The 20,040-nt window shown below is 43.4% G+C and overlaps 1 protein-coding gene across 1 annotated transcript; it reads right to left on the bottom strand.

Annotated features, from left to right (window-relative positions):
• Window positions 1-570: 570 nt before the first annotated feature.
• PDZD9 (PDZ domain containing 9) lies at window positions 571-14,336 on the bottom strand. Its single transcript, XM_024744349.1, has 4 exons — window positions 14,306-14,336; window positions 12,260-12,439; window positions 5,612-5,801; window positions 571-967 (listed from the first exon to the last, which is right to left on the bottom strand). The coding sequence occupies exons 1-4, from the start codon at window positions 14,334-14,336 to the stop codon at window positions 571-573; spliced, it is 798 nt and encodes a 265-aa protein (XP_024600117.1).
• Between the last annotated feature and the right edge of the window lie 5,704 nt (window positions 14,337-20,040).

Raw genomic sequence — 20,040 nt, 5'->3', positions numbered from 1 at the left:
TGAAAAGGGGGGAAAAAACTAGTGTGAACAACTAGGCAGAAATCTCATTTCTTTTAAGTAGGGCACTTGAAGTTTACAAACGAGAAACTAAAGTAAAATGTGATACTTGAAGAGTAAAATTCTCTACTGTGTTTACACATTCTGATATTGGGTTCCTCTGCTGCATTTTCTAAATGATGAGACATTCTTCTCAGAAAGGAGGGTCCTAAGGATCTGAATAACTGTGAGGCCTGTGAAACCCCAAGGAAATCTTTGGATATCACACTGAAGAAGGTCTCTAAAGGCTTTACAACACACTCGTGAAAGAGAAATGTTAAGTCTGTACATATTCCTGTAAGTATAGCAAACGTATACATGGCAGTGCACAAAAAATGGGTGTTTTCAAGACAAATGAAATGTGGCCATTTCAAGACAAATGTTTTCAAGACAAATCTGTGGTCACAGATTTGCAAACTGCTGCCCAACCAATTTTTTTTTTTTTTTTTTTTTTGAACTTAAGCAAGCTTTATTTGGGAACGCTCCCGGGCAAGGTTCATTGGTCCGAGAGAAAGGGGCCAGGGAAGTCGCCTCCTAATCAACTTTTGATACAGGTTCCCTCTTGCCCTTTTCAGCATGGGCATAGTCTTCGAGCCAAAATGCATCTGAGGTAGAGGAGGCCGAGGAGGAGGAGGAGCTTTTGTCATCTTGCTTCACCATTGTCCAGTATGGAGAAGGGGCACTCACTTCTTTCTTGTGGTCTCTGTGAATCATCACATCACAGTTACTGTCTTTTCCTACACTAAAAGTACAGTTCTTCTTTTTATATCCATGCCATTCTCTGGAGATAGACATCGGTCTCCTGGCAGGGTAATGCCCAGTGGACCGTGGGTATTTATAGTACTTAAGTCTTATATCTAAAACTGCATCTTCATCGTCATCACTGCTTGTGAAAGAGTCATCTTTTGCCTCCTCAGTTTTCTTTGTGGTGCTGAAATGAGAAGAATAGTGAATGAAATGGATTCTTAATGTCTGCACATTCATTATCACCTAAGAGATTCTTACAACCTGCTTTGGTTCGTAAAAGAAAGAATACAATTTAGCTTTAACACTACCTTTCTGTGTTATTGAAAATTTTCTCTTTTTAAAATTACCTTTAGGGAATTCCCTGGCAGTCCAGTGGTTAGGGCTTGAGCTTTCACTGCCGAGGACACAGGTTCAATCCCTGGTAGGGGAACTAAGATCCCACAAGCCACGAGATGTGGCCAAAAAAAAAATGACCTTTAAATTTTCCATTCCTAAATGGAAATCAAATTCTGCCCTAAATTATTTCACATTACTTTAAAAAGCTTTGCACAGACTTAAGCCAGACTATTGACCAGAATATTAGCAGGCCTTAACGGTGGGTTAATTTCACTTCACACAGAATGACAGGTCAATGTGGCCATCTCCTCCACAGAACTCAGTTTTCATGGGTCACGTGGGGTCAGCAATAACAGAATATTACTGATTTCCAAGGGGGCATCCAGAAATAATGGCCCTCAAAGATCTTCAACATGCTAATCTGAGTCTTTTTCTTTCCTCCCCTGAGCATCATTCTTTGCTTCTCATTTGGGTTTACATATGTGGATCTGTAGAATACCCTTCTATCCAGATGTCTCATCATTCACTATTCCACCTCGCTGTTGCCATCCAAAAACTTATAAAGACTTTTTTTTTGTAATTTGCCAACAGCAGGTTTCTTGAACTTTTCTAATGGCAGCACGTGTGCCTGCTATTATTTTTCTGAGCAAATGCTGTCTGTTACCTGCTACCTCTCATTCTGGTGTTGGATTTGCCAGCAGATCCAAAACCAGACCTTTGTAATTATGAACCTCGGTTACCTTCTCTGTTACTTTCTGTGCTGCTAATAGGAAATAGATTTCTTCCCTACACCAGTCCCTCCAAGCTATCAGACTTACTGGTGTTTTCACTAACATCCTTGGAGGCCTGCCTGTTTTATTTGCTCCTAAGCTTTTGAAGCTTTTCCTAAAGTTTATCTCTTCTGGAAGTGACAGTTGGTATGGAGTCAATTTTACAAAGGGCCACTAGTTTTAATTGTACTATTTTCTTTTAATCCTTGATTTAGTGCTGTGCAAGGAGATTCAGATCTCAGGACTAGAACAGTTTGCCTTCAGAGTGCAAAGGACATCCTTTGTAACTGTGTTAGATAACCATCAAGGACAGGCAGCAGAGCCCGGTTCTTATTGAACTGCATTAGATAGTGACGCCACAAGCCAGCAGAGGTCAAGGTTAGCTGGAAGCAGTTTCTATACGACTAGGCCTGCCCAGAGCATCATATGGAGTATTCTCTCTGTTGTGCACACAGTGCTGTTTGCTCCTGAAGGAAGTCATACCAAATAAGCCTTTTCCTTCCACTTCTGCCCCTTCCCCGCCCTCTTCCACAGAAGATGCTAAAATGCCTTAGCTATAAGCACTTTGCTTAATTAAGAAAGGGATTCAGAACATGATTGATATTGTTCCTAAGTTTGTGGATTTTAGCCTCATACTTAAGTTGTGCTGTTCTGTGTTTGCTTTTGAATGGTCAATCTGCCATCCTTAGATTTTTAGTATTCTGAATCTCAAACTCTGCTTAGAATGTAGTTGTTCTATAAGCAAATGGTTAAGAGCTCAGGTTCGGGAGCTGAACTCCCCAGTACAAGGCCTACCAGCTACGTGTGGCTGCTAAATTTAAACTGGTTAAACTTGAATAAAATTTAAAATTCCTCAGTTACAAATCTTCACATTTCAGGGGTTAGTAGCCACCTGTGGCTAGTGGCTACCACATGGGATAACGCAGATACAGAACATTTCCACTATCACAGAAAGTTCTTATTGGACATTGCTGCTCTGGAGACAGTCATATACCACTTAGCCCTGTGGCCTCTGGCAAGTTTATACACTCTATTGCCTTCAGTTTTCTTATCTATAAAATGAGGATAAATAAAAAGAATTGGCATGAGGATTAAATGGTATAATGCTTGTAAAGCAGTGCCCACCACACAGTAAGCAGTTATCACTATTATCATTAATGATTTTTAATCAAATCAGGATTGGCTTAGTTATTGCTAATTTTTTCCCCAATCTGTACCTCATCTGAAGGGGACAACTGCCCAGCTCTAGTCCACTGTCACCGTGTGGGAATGCAAGCCCATCTTCTAGTTTTTTCAGGAGAAACCAGAGATAAAGACTCTTTGCATGAAATCTTAGATTTGTAAATTTACCGATTCAAATATTTTTTCATTAAAAACTTTTTTGAGGGCTTCCCTGGTGGCGCAGTGGTTGAGAGTCCACCTGCCAATGCAGAGGACACGGGTTCATGCCCCGGTCCGGGAAGATCCCACATGCCACGGAGCGGCTGGGCCCGTGAGCCATGGCCGCTGAGCCTGCGCGTCCGGGGCCTGTGCTCCACAACGGGAGAGGCCACGGCAGTAAGAGGCCCGCGTACCACAAAAAAAAAAAAATTTTTTTGAAATACACAGAAAAATGCAAAAAAGTTGAATGAAAAAAATTATAAATACCTTGGTAGCTACTGCCCAGGTCAAGAAATAGCGTATTACTGCCCCCTGGAAAAGCACCCCCTATGTATCCTCCTTTCTCTCTACAGTGTTTAAAACACTGAGGAAGATAAGCAAAGCACATCTGCTGGCCATATCAGTTCCTAGGGCCACAAGTTGGACTCTAAAGTAATGTCTATGGAATATGGGCCATTTTTTAGTCTTAGTAAAGTCCCTAGCCATATTTCTTTGAGCCCATCCCAATAAGCAAAGGTGCACAGCTGTAGCAACTAGTGGTCAGTAATCTGGTCAGAATTAATAAGGACCACTCTTGCATCAGAGCACTGAATTTGTCACTTAAAGAAAAGGAGAGATGGAGAAATCAAGCACAACCCATAAATTTCTGACTTGTTTGACTATGTGAGTGTTCTTCCACTAGGACAGTGGCAAGCTGGCTTTTGATTTTAGGCATAATGAGTTTGAGGGGTTTATGATACATACAAATGCAGATATCAAGTGGATATTTATACAAGTTTGGAGACAATACAATTTGAAAATTATTAATTTATGGATACTAATAGAAACCACAGAAATCAAGTTTTTTTAAACATCTTTATTGGAGTATAATTGCTTTACAATGTTGTGTTAGTTTCTGCTTTATAACAAAGTGAATCAGCTATACATATACATATATCCCCAGATCTCCTCCCTCTTGCATCTCCCTCCCACCCTCCCTATCCCACCCCTCTAGGTGGTCACAAAGCACCGAGATGATCTCCCTATGCCATGCGGCTGCTTCCCACTAGCTATCTGTTTTACATTTGGTAGTGTATATATGTCCATGCCACTCTCTCACTTCATTCCAGCTTACCCTTCCCCCTCCCCGTGTCCTCAAGTCCATTCTCTACATCTGCATCTTTATTCCTGTCCTGCCCCTAGGTTCTTCATAACCAATTTTTTTTTAGATTCCATATATATGTGTTAGCATACGGTATTTGTTTTTCTCTTTCTGACTTATTCACTCTGTATGACAGTCTCTAGGTCCAGCCACCTCACTACAAATAACTCAATTTCGTTTCTTTTTATGGCTGAGTAATATTCCATTGTATACATGTGCCACATCTTCTCTATCCATTCATCTGTCGATGGACACTTAGGTTGCTGCAGTGAACATTGTGGTACATGTCTCGTTTTGAATTATGGTTTTTCAGGGTATATGCCCAGTAGTGGGATTGCTGGGTCATATGGTAGTTCTATTTTTAGAGAAATCAAGGAGTTTGCTTAGGAGATTGAGAGAAGAAAGCCAAAGATTAAACCTTGAGGAACTCCAAGGTTGGGTAAAAGGAGATCAAGAGGAAGTGACTAGAGGAAATAGGAACATCATGGGAGTATGGTATCCCAGAAGTCTGGGGAAAATGATGTTTCAACCAGAGTTGAGTGTACAGTGTCTAATGCTGTTCAGAAGCCAAGCAAAATAAAGACTGAGAAGAGCCCACTGAAATCAGCAGCATGAAGGTTGTAGGTGACCCTGGGAAAAAGGACTCAGCCAAGGCCTGCACTGAGGGGGGAAATGGTGTCTCCTGAGGAAATGGCAAAGTCTAATACAGCTCTTTCAATGGGTTTGGAGTCAAGGGACAGGACAGTGGCTGGAAGGGAAAGGAGAGGAGAGTGGAATTAGGTGGGGTTTGCTAAGATGGTAGAGGTTTTAAAAGGGCTTAAATGTTATTGGGAAGGATCCAGAGAGAGAAGTTGAATATGCTGGAGACAAATGAGGAAATGGGATTCACAGCACATGTTTAAGGGCTAACTTTGGAAAAGGCAGAGTCACGCATGTAGGTTTGGAGGTGGAGTTGCCATTGGATAGTTTGGTCTTTTTTTAAACTCCATGTCCAAGGCTCTTGCCTTTATCATTCTGCCTCATATTAGGTCCTACAGATTGTACTTTGCAAAAGGACTTAGAAACCCACTAAATTGTGGCAGTGTCATCAATCCCTCCTACATGGTCCAACTGATAGTTCTCACATTAAACTAAGACTCTACTTCATAGACCCTGGGGAATTCTGTAGTATAACAAAGATTTCCTAAACTTAACTACTTACCGTGTAATTGGGAATTTGGTCTCAGGGATTAAATCATATATTTCTTGCCATTCTTGGGGTATGTCAATAAAATTTCGGTAAACCTTGATTTGTAGCACTGTTCCTACGGTGATATGTTGCAAAAGCTTTAAAAATTCTCGAAGAGTATATCCTAACACATTGGCATTGCCAACAGTAATCAAAACATCACCTGGAAAGGGAAAAAAAATCAGTAAAATTAAGATAATGGTTTAAAAGGACATACCATTTCTGGCTTTATTGTGCGATGTTTTTCTTTTTTTTTTGGGGGGGGGTGAGGTATTTCATTTTATGGGTTCGTATTGTTGGTTCATTTTGAACCAAAGCCAGGCTTCAGCCTTTATTTAATAAAAATGACCCTCTTAGTGACATAAGTATCCTCTGAATAATGAAGAATACATGCAAGATGTTTTTTAATAGTGTGGTGGTAGATACTGTAGCACATTTTTACATTTCTAAAGTCCTTGGTGTGACAGAGGCTAAAAACCATTTATAATCTGAATCATCCTTTAGGATTCTAAAAATGTGTTTCAAGTAAAATAAACTGGCTATTACTATTAAAGAAAAAACCACTTAACACTAAGTGAATAAATGACCTTTCTATTATACCTGCCTGGCCATTTCCAATGCCCTCCACGGTAAGCAGGTCATATTAAACATCAAGCCTTTCAGTTTAATGTTTGCCCTTACATAGTATTCGTTGAGCAAGTAATTCTACATGAAACACTGGACAATTAGCATGCTTTAATTAAGTTTAAGCTATGTATACAGAGAGTATGTCAGCTCAAAGGGATTTGACAGCTAGGTCCCCTACCATAGCACAGTGCTGAACAGACAGGGGAGGGTGATGGCCAACCATGGAGCTCCTGAGCCCCCAGCAGATAGGAAGAGAACCACATCTTGACAGCAAGCTCCTGGATCTCCAAACTGGATGTTTAAAAGACCAGTTATTCACTTGTACGCAGCAGCTAGGGCATGAACATGTAAACTAGGTCCAGTTATTTGTCAGTCTCCCTGGGTCACTGAACCTGGAGCAGGAGATGCAGAGATGTGACAGGAGCACCCAGTTTCCATGGCCCTTTGTTCTCTCACCATTTTCCAAACCTGGTTCTCCAGGCTTTCTGGCAATTCTGTCAGACTCAGTGTTCTAAATCCAATGCCTTAACAGAACTTTTCTATTGCTTGCATTGAAGACTTCTGACTACTACAAGGGCATTCAGCAAGAGAGGAAGGAACAGGGAAATTGCTTTTTAAGGACAGACAGACTCACATTGGGTAAAATCTTAGTCATCAGCTCTTGCCAACATCCTGCCAAATGGTCATGGATACCTTATAGCTAACATCGGATAAAGTGACCCCAATGAGTCCCAAAGGATATGTTCACCTCTCTGTGCATGGGAAGCTAGAGACCCCTCAATCAACCTCAAAGACAGCTGAAGCCTAACCTCAGAGGAGAAAAGTCAAGATGAAGTACATTCTCTGATACTACTCCCCACTGTGCTATAATTGGGAATTATGCTGATCCCAAAGGAAGCCTCCAAGGAATGCCAAGGACAAATTTCCATAGTGCTAGATCCTATCAGAAACGAAAGTTCACAGTATTAAAGAATACTTAGAAGGGTGAAGAAAACCTCCTACTTTGGTCTTTAAAAATAGCTGGGGCTAACTTCAGAATGCAACAGGGCTTCTGCCGGCAACCTGCAGATTGTGTGATCTAAAACTGTTCACCCTATGGAGGTTAATTAAAATGGTGGGGGGAGGAAGAAAACCTCACTGGATGAGCTTACTTGCCTAATCTTAAAAGGAGTGTTTATGGCTTGTCATTCTGCTTATGTTGTTAAAGGGTGACTTTTATCATGAGGGCAGAAAATAAACAGCTTAATTCCCTGACCGTCCTGGCTGTAAACCAGACATATCTTTGTGTGAATGTGAGTACTCTGGCAATAGACATTAATGTTGCCTTTCATAAAGAAACACCAATTTAGTATTTATGAATATCAACATTATACATTTTCTTCCTGATTTAATGGGCTATAGGAGCTACATTATATAAACTGTCTTGATTACCTATATTTAATCAACTTTGCAGCAGCCAAGCCACTACCATCTCTACAAACTAGGCTGTAAATTCCATAAGCTCTGTGTGGTTAGAGACCATGTATGTCTGGCTCATCATTATACCACAGCGCCTAGCAGGATGCCTACACAGAGCAGGCATTCAGGAAAGGCTTATTGAATGAATGTGGCCTAGTAAGGGTGGTGACCAGTGCATGACTTGTATTTACCTTCAAAGCTATATTAATTTCTCCGAGAAAAGGGAGAAAAAGCTATATTAATTTCTTAAGACTCTGGATATCAGAGTTTGCTAAAGCTATACTAGCCAAAAGGATTTTAAAGTTTAGCCAGAATAAACTAATTAGGAAATCAAGATGAAGCCCTATTATTAAACACCAAAAAGAGAGAAATTCAAAGCACATGAATGAGAAATAATGGGGCTGGGAGGTAATGGGGTCAAAAAAACATCAGGTTCATCACCTCTCAGAATCTCATAATCATTGTCAAAAGGACTGAGTTACAGTCTTTGAAACCTAGACCTTGAAGAGAAGTGGCTGACTTGTCATGAAGAGATTTGGGGCCCTGGACTTATTCTCTATTGAAATCTCTTTTCTAGTCAAAGGTATGGACTTTCTAAGCAGATATGGTTTCAAGTCTCAGCTCTGACCACCCACTTAGCTCTGTATTGAACAAATTACTTCATCTCTCTAAGGCTCTATGTTTTGTTATCTACCTTCCAGGAGTGTTGCAAAGATTAAATGAGATAATAGATGTGGAAACACCTTGCAAAATGCCTAGGACAAATACTTGCTATTCACTTATCAAACACAGACATAATTAATGTGCCAGTGCTGTAGGTAAGTTGTGGATTTAAAAGGTGATTTCAAGACTGCCTCTGACCTCCAGGAGCCCACTAACTGTAGCCCCACCAGGAGATCCTGTTTCATGTGCATGAAAGCATACTCCTGTCCCACTCTAGTGAGTGTGCACTCTGGTTATCAACCAGCATCTGTCCCCTGACCCCAGAGAAGCTAAGGAGAACAAGCAGAAAAGGCCCATGGGACCTGGCCTAGAGCTCTTTTGGTCTGGAGCGTCCAGAACTCTCTTTCTGTCAGTTTGTTCCCCGGCACCATTTTCTATGTGGAGAAAGTGCTTTGGATTTTAAGATGAGGTAAACTTTTGTAATAGCATCATTGATCTACTTAATTCTTTAATCCACTGCTTCTAACCCTAGCTGCAATTAGAATCACCTGAGGAGCTTTTAAACCATGAACTGCCCTATCCCCAAAGCCAAACCAATTGAATCAGAACCTCTGGGGACATGGGGCCAAGGCATTTTTGCTTTAAAAAGGTCTCCAGGCAATTCTAATAGGTAACCAGAGTTGCAAACCAGTGGTTTAATCCACTGGGGGCTCCTGTACCACAATCATTTGTGGTTAAAAACAACAACGAAAAAGATACCAATCTAAAGAATCTCTAAGTAAGAACAGCCTAAGAGAAATGACTGCCAGTATTTCCATAGCACTGTAGTCCTCAAAGCACTTTCATAAAGATTATCTCATCAAATCCTAGCAACTTCTGACAAAGGTGGTATTATCCCAATTTAGAGATGAGGTGACTAAGGCCAGAAAAGTTAATGGATTTTGTCCAAGGTCACAGAACTAGAAAGTGGCAGAGCCTGGGCCTGAATTCAGGCCAGCTCCCACTGAATGGTCTTTCCTTCCCACCACCTTACCATCCCATTGTGCATCCCTGACTCCTGAGCACAGCACCAGGCCCAGAGTAGGCACTGGGAAAATGTCTTGAATTGGATGGAAAATTCATTCACCCAAAGCCAAGAGAAGCAGGGCAGTACTGACAAAGAGTGTAACAGAGAGGGTTCAAATCCCCACTCCTTGGTGTGACAAGGTACAAGTTACTAAATATCTGATTCCTTCTCTGTAAGGTGGTTTAATGTAGAATCTAATCAAGGAATTTGGTAAGGTCGCAGGATACAAAATTAATGCACAGAAATCTCTGGCATTCCTATACACCAACAACGAAAAATCAGAAAGAGAAATTAAGGAAACACTCCCATTTACCACTGCAACAAAAAGAATAAAATACCTAAGAATAAACCTACCTAAGGAGGCAAAAGACCTGTACTCAGAAAACTATAAGACAATCATGAAACAAATCAAAGATGACATAGACAGATGGAGAAATATACCATGTTCTTGGATTGGACGAATCAATATTGTGAAAATGACTATACTACCCAAAGCAATCTACAGATTCCATGCAACCCCTATCAAACTATCAATGGCATTCTTCACAGAATTAGGACAAAAAATTCATATGGAATTTTACAATTCGTGTGGAAACACAAACGACCCCAAACAGCCAAAGCAATCTTGAAAAAGAAAAACAGAGTTGGAGGAATCGGGCTCCCTGACTTCAAACTATACTACAAAGCAACAGTAATCAAGACAGTATGGTACTGGCACAAAAACAGAAATCTAGATCAATGGTACAAGATAGAATGCCCAGAGATAAACCCATGCACATATGGGCACCTAACTTATGACAAAGGAGGCAAGAATATACAATGGAGAAAAGCCTCTTCAATAAGTGGTGCTGGGAAAACCGGACAGCTACATGTAAAAGAATAAAATTAGAACACTACCTAACACCATACATAAAAATAAACTCCAAATGGATTAAAGACTTAAATGTAAGACCAGACACGATAAAACTCTTAGAGGAAAACATAGGAAAAACACTCTCTGACATAAACCACAGCAAGATCTTTTTTGACCCACCTCCTAGAGTAATGGAAATAAAAACAAAAATAAACAAATGGGACTTAATTAAACTTAAAAGCTTTTGCACAGCAAAGGAAACCATAAGCAAGGCAAAAAGACAACCCTCAGAATGGGAGAAAATATTTGCAACTGAAACAACCGACAAAGGATTAATCTCCAAAATATACAAACAGCTCATGGAGCTCAATAGCAAAAAAACAAACAATCCAGTTAAAAAATGGTCAGAAGACCTAAACAGACATTTCACCAAGGAAGACATACAGATGGCCAAGAGGCACATGAAAAGATGGTCAACATCACTAATTATTAGAGAAATGCAAATCAAAACTATGATGAGGTATCACCTCATGCCGGTCAGAATGGCCATTATCAAAAAATCTAGAAACAGTAAATGCTGGAAAGGGTGTGGTGAAAGGGGAACCCTCTTGCACTGTTGGTGGGAATGTAAATTGATACAACCACTATGGAGAACAGTATGGAGATTCCTTAGAAAACTAAAAAGAGAACTAATTACCATATGACCCAGCAATCCCAGTACGGGGCATATACCCTGAGAAAACCATAATTCAAAAAGAGACATGTACCACAATGTTCATTGCAGCACTGTTTACAATAGCCAGGACATGGAACAGCCTAAATGTCCATCGACAGATGAATGCATAAGGAAGATGTGGCACATATATGCAGTGGAGTATCACTCAGCCATAAAAAGAAACAAAACTGAGTTATTTGCGGTGAGGTGGATGGACCTAGAGTCTGTCATACAGAGTGAAGTAAGTCAGAAAGAGAAAAACAAATACCATATGCTAATGCGTATATATGAAATCTAAAAAAAAAAAAAATGGTACTCATGAACCTAGTTGCAGGGCAGGAATAAAGAGATAGACATAGAAAATGGACTTGAGGACATGGGGTGGGAGGGCGAAGCTGGGGTGAAGTGAGAGTAGCATTGACATATAGGTACTACTGAATGTAAAATAGTTGGCTGGTGGGAAGCAGCAGCATAGCACAGGGAGACCGGCTCAGTGCTTTGCAATGACCTAGAGGGGTGGGAAATGGAGGATGGGAGGGAGACTCAAGAGGGAGTGGATATGGGGATATATGTATGCATATGGCTGATTCAACAGAAACTAACACAGTACTGTGAAGCAATTATACTCTAATAAAAGTCTATTTAGGGCTTCCCTGGTGGCGCAGTGGTTGAGAGTCCGCCTGCCGATGCAGGGGACTTTTGGGGGGGGGCCCAGAGGGGGGGGGGCCCCAAAAAAAAAAAAAAAAAAAAAAAAAAAAAAAAAAGTCTATTTAAAAATTAAAAAAAATTTTTTTTAATGTAGAATCTACCTCAGGGATTGCCAGAAAGGTGAAATAAGATCATGCTTCTAAATGTTAATGATGATTAATACTGCCTACAAAAGAAGAAAGCTTTATCCACAGAGAGCCATAAACGCTGGAGTGACGCTGTGCCTGTATATGAATCCCACCTGCTAGATGGGGGTGAACCTCGACAAGGAACTCGGTCTCACTGAGCCTCAGTTTCCTCACCTGTAAAAGGGCGATGATAATAGCTCCTACCTAGAGGGTTATTGTAAGAATTCAATGAATAAAAATGCCCAACGGCGAAGGTTATACAAGTACTACCAACTGGCCTGCCCATTGAAAGCTCTCAAACAATGTCATCATCATTGTTACAGTGAAACCTGAGTCTCCCTGAAGGCAGGTGGGAGAGAGAAAGCGGTGGAGTGTTTGGGAGGCATGGGGAAAGCACAGTCACCTGGCTGGAGTTTTCCATCCCTGGCTGCAGACCCCTTCTTAATGAGGTGGGTGATCTGAAGGTAGGGCCCATGCTGGATGATGATCAGGCCTAATCCCAGGCTGCCCACAGTGAGTCTGGTCTGCTGAGTTTTGCTCAAGTTGTGTACAGATGGCTTGACCTTGAGGCCGATTTGTCTTTCTAAAAAAGGAGAGATTTGTTTTAGTCCTTCACCTAGACATCAGCATGACAGTAGAAAGCCAGACCCTTGGGGCAGTTACTCAACCTCTCTCTTCCTTAGTTTCCTCATCAGTAAAGTGATGATAATAAAAATGCCCACTCAGAGGGTTGTTATGAAAATTAAAGGAGAAGGTTAAAGGGCTTTTGCACAGTGCCTAGCACACTGAATATTTAATTAATGTTAGTTATTATTATCCATTCACTTAACAAATAGTTATTGATACGGGCAGTGTGCTAGGAAACGTTAAGTGTTTCTTGCCCTCATGGATCTTCTAGCCTAGTGGCTGAGACAAATATCAATGAATCATGTAAACATATTTAGAACAACAAACTGTGACACATGCTATGAAGGAAAAGTTCAGAGAGCTCTGAGGGTGACCAACAGGCTAACGTCTCCCGTGAGGAAGGCGGGTCAAGGCTTCACAGAGGAGGTAAAATCTGAATTGAGGTCGAAAAGACCAACAGGAAAGCTTTAAGCAAAGTAGGATGGGAGAGAGCAAATTAGATCAAGATTCTGAGACAGGAAAGAACATAAAGGAGACCAATAGGGGGCAGGCAGGAGGGGCAAAGGCAGAGCAGACAGGCTGCTTGGCAGGTTTACCTCACTGGAAAAGCTTAGAAGCAATTTCAGCAGGACAAGCTAAGGTCTGCCTTCAAAGAAACACACAAACAAAAACCTCTGGCTCTTACATGGATTGTGGAGTCCAGAGTGGAAGTGAGAAATGAAAGAGTTACTGCATTCACCCAGAGCGTGTCACCCAAGCAATGTCAGTGGAAATGGACAGTAGAACAAAAGCATTTGGGAGGAAAATCCAGGAAAAATGGGTAGGGAGGTGTTGAAGTATGTTTTCTACAAAACTAAATCTCACAAGAAAAGTTTCGAAGATGGAGGAGTGATTTAAAACAACAAGTTATTTTCCCCCAAGAGGAAGCTTCTGAGGAGACTCATTTTCAGTCTACAGGAAGCTTCTGGGGAAACTTGTTTTCAGCACACTCTTCCAGCATTTCACACACACAACACTTTCCCTTAAGGAGAAGTGACAAACTGCTACCTTGCCAAATCCATGTGACTGTGGTGTTTGGGGGGCCCAGGAGTCCTCCCCACTCCTGGGGGAGGGGCTTCCCATGCTCCCACATCTCCAGCTGCAGGGAGCTGGGAGGTTTCATGGCCCTTTCGACTCCAAGCAAGTGTCCTTGCCTATCTCCAACCTCACCCTCCCCCCAAACCACAGATGCTCTCTGTCTGGAAAATAAAGTAACCTAGTATAAAGAAGTTACCATCTTCAAGACTTTCCAGGATTACAGGTCATCCCCTCCTTGAGCCTCTGGCTCCTGAGCAAACAGAGAACTGGCATCATAGACAGGGTCTGAGTTCCAACCTCAGCTTGCAAATTAAAGTGCTCATGATATCATCTACTATGAAGCCCAGTCTCAAAAGACAGCAGTGTTAAGTGAAAGAAGCCAGATTCAGAAGACTCCATACTATATGATTCCATTTTTGTGACATTCTCCATGGAAAGGGCAAAACTGTAGAAAACAATCAGGAGTGTCAGGAACTGGGGTGGCGAAAGGCACTGGCAGCAAAGGGGCTTCGTCACAAGGTAATTTTGGGGGTGGTGAGACCTCCACACCTTGATTGTGGTGGTGGTTAAACGTGGGTATATGATTATCAAAACTCACAAAGCTGTACACTAAAAGGGGGGGGGCTCTTCCTGTATGTAAATTATAGTTTGGTAAACAAATGATGGTGAGAGGCCCAAGAGTGTCTTTCCCATTTTACAGAGGAGGAAAAGTGAAGTCTTGGTCCCTAGGACATCACCCAGTTACCCTTAACGCTTTTGTGGACGGCCTTCTTCATGGCCCCGGGACGGCAGGCCGATCAGGAGGGTCTCCCGGAACCGAAGCTGGAGTCAGTCCAACTCCCAACTGTTTGGAACCCTCCGGGAGCCGGCGCACTGCGGGCCGACCGCGGGCGGCGAGGAGATCTCAGGCTGGCCCCCAGGGGACGCTGCGACAACGCTGCCCAGACGTTGCGCTGCAGTGCGGTCACCACAGGGTCCCCAGTGGACCCTGGAAAACGCAGTATGTGAAAATTTTGGTGCAGAAAAACAAAACTTTTACGGACTAGCACAGTGCCTGGCTCAGTGGGTTCCTCACGCATTCTTGGGAAACGGAAATGGAGACGGTGGAGGAAGCCCAGAGGAGGGTGTCTCAAAGATGTGAATGGTCTACGGAGGAAGATCATAGCTAGTTCATACAAGAGCACAGATGCCCTGCTGCGCTCCCGATAATGGTGTTTTCAAATACTGTTATATCAACCGCGCCAACTGCTTTGGAACTGCGCTTTTTTCACGGATGTTTTGAATAAGAAAAGGCCAAGGGTGACCTGAAAAAAATGAGTCACGATTAGGAGAGGAATTAATTCTTCCTTCTTTTTTTTTCCAAAATAATTCTTCCTCCCCCAGACACGTTTACTCATACAGCAAATATTTACTGGAAGCCCGCTCTGTGGTTTTTGCTGATGCTGGGGACACAACAGTAGACAAAACAAGCAAGGGCTCTATCCTCTTGGAACTTAGATTTAAAAAGCAGATGGAGTGGACAATTTTAGGAAAGTATGAAGTATCAAAAATAAATTCTAGAAGAAATAGAAAACAATGTAATGTAGTAGGTCCTATTGTCATCCCCACTCTGATGAAATGGAAAGGCAAAGCCTCTTGCGTTCATGCCTTCAGCAAATAGTAATCAAGCACCTATTAGTGTGCAAAGATTTCCATGGTGTAAACTGGGAGGTCCCAGCTTATTCAGCTGTTTCTGTGGCTCTACCCAGACAATAAACCAGGGCAGATTTCCGGTTGGATAAATCTTGTGTTGTAGTGGCTGCGACAGAGGAAATGCAAAGAGTCATTCCATTCCCTGTTACTCTCAACATCAAGGCATCTCCTGCAGGTAGCGCCTTGTGATAGATCGCCTGTTTCCTCCTCCAGTCTGGCAAGGCTTCGGTCCAGACACGAAATTAATTCTATTATGAAATGCATCCTTTTCCTCCATTTTCCTATCGGTAGAGAACGGTGAGAGTTTGAAGGAATAAAGCACATCAGCATTTAAGGTTCTGTGAGGGGAGCATATCAGTGCCTGGCACACAGGGTCCATCCACCTTCCCTCCATCCCAGACTGAAAGCTCTTTATCGTGAATGCCAAGATCACACTGATTGGTGGAGCTGAAGGATACAGACTGTTATGGATGCTGTGCTGCCCAGATTCCCCCTTCAAGACTGAAGGACCTATTCCTTTCCCTCCACCCCAAACCTGCCACTAGCTGAAGAGAACCCCTTGCCCAACATCACACCTACCCGGGGCAGCTAGCATCCAGTGACTGATGAATGCAAGGCAAAAAACCTGGCTCTCTCAGCCCAACTCTAGAGGGACATCCCAGCTTCAGAGCTCCCTAAAGGGTCTGCTGAGGTCCTCCTATGGCTGCACTGCAACCCGACTTCTCCCTCTGCCAGATCCTGCTTCCTTCTCTCCCTCCACAGATGTGGGTCCCAAGAGCACTCCTCAATAAATGTCCTGCAACTCAAGAGTATTTCCTAGAGAACCCAACCTGCAACAGCTTGTGCCAGGGACAACAGGAAAGAGTAGATGCTAAGATGGGATTTTGGAGCTGGATCTGCTGCCCAGGTAATAATGAGGACTCCATCCCCAGTAGAGGAGAAGCATACGTAGCCTTCAGCACAGGGAGGCACTAAGATTGTTCAGTTTTTCACGAGTAGTAAAATGGAATGATGTGGCACCCACACGATCCACCTGGTGTCTCTTAGTTCTCCTTTGGCCTATTTTACAGTAAATGGACAAAAACAGTAGCCACAGCCTGAGAAGTATAGAGGTGCTAGCAGAGGGTGAGAGGAATCTAGGATGGATAGGAGAGGAGGGAAATGATGAGTATGTCAGTTACACCTTAAGGTGAGCTACAGCAGAAGCAGCAACAGCAAGAGCTATACTTTGTCCCACTAACTTTCCTCTTATAAGTTTCCCACAGGAAAAGACGTCCACCAGGGTCCTAAAGGTGCTGCTTTCAGAATAGAAAAAGAAGCAAGTGGATCTGTGCAGCACAATGGGTGCACTGTTGCAAGTGCCTCACTGTCATGCCTAGTCCCCTTTCAGGACAGGAGAACCTAGGCCCCAGCTCTTGGGGAGGTTGTAGGTTGACTGCTGTCAGCTGTCAGCTCTCTCAAGGAATTGTCCTTGGCTGGAGAGCCGCCTTACCCAAGGTCATGCCCCATGACTAACATCCAATGACTGGTCCATGCAGAGATACAAAGGCTTGGTTGGCCCCTTTACTCCAACTCAGAACAACTCAGAACAGCCATCCCAGCTTCAGAGCTCCCCCGGGGCTCTGCCAAAGCCTCCTGTGACTGCACCACAGTCAAACTGCTCCCTCTGTCCAATCCTGCTTCCTTCCCTTCCCCCACAGGAGTCGATCCTAAGAGCACACCCTAATAAACTTCCTGCACAGTAGACAATAATCTCTTGTCTCCAAGTCAGCTCCAGCAGAACCCAATCCATGAGACTAAATGAGACTTGAGCTCAAGGCACAAACTATTAACCTCTGGATTTAGCTCTTTTGTTTTGTCTAGTCCCAGAAACACCAGGTGAACACATGTGGTGCATCCACCACATTCTTGGCCTGGATGGTAAACTTAACCTCCAGGGAGGTAGTGTGTTCTCTATCCTGTCAGGTCAAAGATCCTCCTTAAAGAGAAGAGTGATTGCACACTCCCCTCCACAGCTTTCCCTGAGGTCCCATTTGGATTCAGCCTCTGCTGGGCTGAAGCCTACCATCCATCACCATAAAGCACGCTGTGTTCACGGCCCTTTAACAACCACGGAATGACTATTTATGACTTCAGGCTGCCAGCATAGCTCCCTCCTGGGGGCCTTCTATGTTCTTCCGGGTCCTCAAGGCTTTTCTGCCTTAAGTAGCCTCATGGCTCATCCTCTCTCTGAATAGAAAAGGCCTAGCTGGTTTGCTTAGGGGTGAGAGGATGGGGAAGTTCTATCACTGAAGCCTGACTCTGGGAGTCTGTTGGTCAGATAGGGGAAAGAGGCCCAGAGAGGTGACACGACTTTCCCAAGTTCAAGTCAGTAGCACAGGCGGGACTAAAATATGGTTCTGTATTCTTTTTACTCCATCACGCCACCTGTCCCTAACTCCTAGGGTTTGTCTCTACTAAAATCTAGATTGAGATATAGAGGAGAACAGAATTGATCTGTCCTGTCCTGAGAGACTTGAGACTTTGAAACACTAGGTACATTGGCAAGCAAGAATGAGACTTGGGGCTAAAAACAGCCCCAAATTAATGGGATTAATGGGAAATCTGTAAACAGAGTATTTGGTCCTACCCATGCCACCCACCCCACATCCTGGTTGGTAAGGAATGGGATAGGTGACTATTGTCTGTAGTGATATGCAGCTATTAACCTGGTTAAAAAAATGTTTTAAATCCTTTTAACCGTGTACTGGTTGTTTTTATGCTTTAATCTTAGATCCAGAACATTTCGTGGAGGGGCAAAGGCTGGAGGGACCAGGAAGGGATGCCTGGGTAGAAGGAGGGATTTATACTTGTATTGTTTAAACACAAGAATCAAGTCATAGTTCCACTTAGCTGGAGTTAGAATAGGTAAATGTTCCAACATTTCACCCTAGGATTCTCATCAACTGCCCAGTAGTGAACATCAGTGGACATTATTTGAGAATTCAGGACTGTATAGTTGGAGTTTCTTCTATTACTTGGCAACAGAAACACCAGAAAGAAGCCAAGAATATGACTCCACCAAACTTCTCCAGTGTTTAAACAACAATAAACAGTGAAACCTCCTGCAGTAATGATACTCATTATGTCTAAATCCCTGGAACATATAAATCAGCTTGTATCAGTTTCTGTGGCAGAGGAAAAATTAATGGTTTAATAATAATAATAAAAAACTACCCCCCCACCCCCAAGAGACCAATGTTTGGACAGGAAAGTCTGCAGGCTAGCAATCAAACTTCTTTGCCCAATCTATGTGGTGATACTGATAACTCTGTGCACTTCTGCAAGGCTGTTGGATTGGTGGAATTTGAAACTTGCTGAGTTCTGTGGACATGTAGGCATTCCAAAAATAGAGACAGATGTCAATCTTCTAGGTCTTTCTAGAGATGACCTAGGTGGCGTTTATGGAGAAAATGAGCGTCTCATGGGGAACTAACTGGGAAAGAAAGAGCTGGACTCAAAGTCAGGGTTAATGGTGGTTTAGTCCATGAGCCATGGAAGAAAAGGAAATCTCCACTAGATAGCAAAACTGTATATGGTAGACCATCTGTATTGCTAATAAATTATGCCAATGTCTTGTTTATTTTCTGATTCTCCATCCAAGCTAAGCCCCTCCCCACATCCCACCTCAATAAATAGTATCATCAAACACCCCATTACTCAGGCCAAAAATTTAGGAGTCATGCCCTGAGTCCTCTCTTTCTTTCAACCCCTCCCCCGTTTATCAGCAAGTCCTTCCCTCTGCCTACAAAACATCCAATCTGCCCATCATCCCCTATCTTCACTACTCTCGTCCTAGCTAAAGCTACATTTCTCTCTCTCCTGGACTACTGTGCTTCTTAACTGGTATCCCTGCTTTCATTCTTGCCCCTCCCCACCTACAGTCGACACTCTCTTTACAGATTAAATAAGCCCTTGTCACTCTCCGGTTCTAAACCCTCCGGTGCCTTCCCGTTGCATTTAGAACAAAATCCAAACTCTTTATCATGGCTCTTAAAGTCCTACATCTGGACTCTGCCCACCTCTGTCTTTTCTTACCACTCTCCAGCCACACAGGATATATTGCGGTTCCTTGAACAGGCCAACCTCTTCCTTGCCCGCTCCCCGAATGTCCTTTGCACTTCCTTTTCCCTCTGTCTGGAACAGTCTTGCCCAGATCTTCATAGATGAGGTTTTTATGAACCTGGCGTTCTCCGTGTAACCTTCCTTCCCTGACCATCCTATGTACCATCGCCGCCCCCTAAACCCCCCATCAGACCGACCCCCAACTTAATTAATAGATCAACACCTAACATTATCTTTATTCTCAAGATCAGTTTTTAACAGTTTCCGTTTCTTCCCCACCAGGAGGTAAGCTTCCTGAGAACGAAAACTTTCTCAGGTCCACTCCAGCAGCCCCAGCACCTACACCAACAGTGCCTGACGCACAGCAGGTGCCCATAGCCATTTCCTAAAAGGCGCAGTCCCGGGGCTGACAGATAGGGCAGAGGCAATGGTAACACAAGGTGACAAGGCGTTGTCACCGACTCCCTCCGCGGGCTCGGGGCCGCCTCCTGCTGAAGACAGGCGGCTCCTGCCCTGTCCAGGACAGCGAGGCGGGCGGCCGAGGAGAAGTCGGGCGGAGCGGGGCCCCAGGCGGGAGGGCCGGAGGGTCCGGGTCGCGTGCCAGGGCAGGACCGAGAGGTCGGAACAGGGTCGTCGCCGGCCGGGACCCGGAGTCGGCCTCGCCAGCGCCGCGGCTTTGCTTCC

Source organism: Neophocaena asiaeorientalis, unplaced genomic scaffold, assembly GCF_003031525.2.
Source record: "Neophocaena asiaeorientalis asiaeorientalis breed wild unplaced genomic scaffold, Neophocaena_asiaeorientalis_V1.1 scaffold91, whole genome shotgun sequence".
In the NCBI taxonomy this organism is placed as follows: domain Eukaryota; kingdom Metazoa; phylum Chordata; class Mammalia; order Artiodactyla; family Phocoenidae; genus Neophocaena; species Neophocaena asiaeorientalis.
Note: the sequence above shows the minus strand (reverse complement) of the source record. Positions and strands in the feature narration are given on the sequence as shown.

Excerpts from the sequence above, each read along its gene's own strand:
- PDZD9 (XM_024744349.1), bottom strand. The coding sequence starts at position 14,336 with ATGAAGAAGGCCGTCCACAAAAGCGTTAAGG. Across the intron at positions 5,802-12,259 it reads GGATGGAAAACTCCAGCCAG|GTGATGTTTTGATTACTGTT; the intron begins GTGACTGTGCTT and ends TTCCCTTTCCAG. Across the intron at positions 968-5,611 it reads ACCAAATTCCCAATTACACG|CACCACAAAGAAAACTGAGG; the intron begins GTAAGTAGTTAA and ends TTCTCATTTCAG.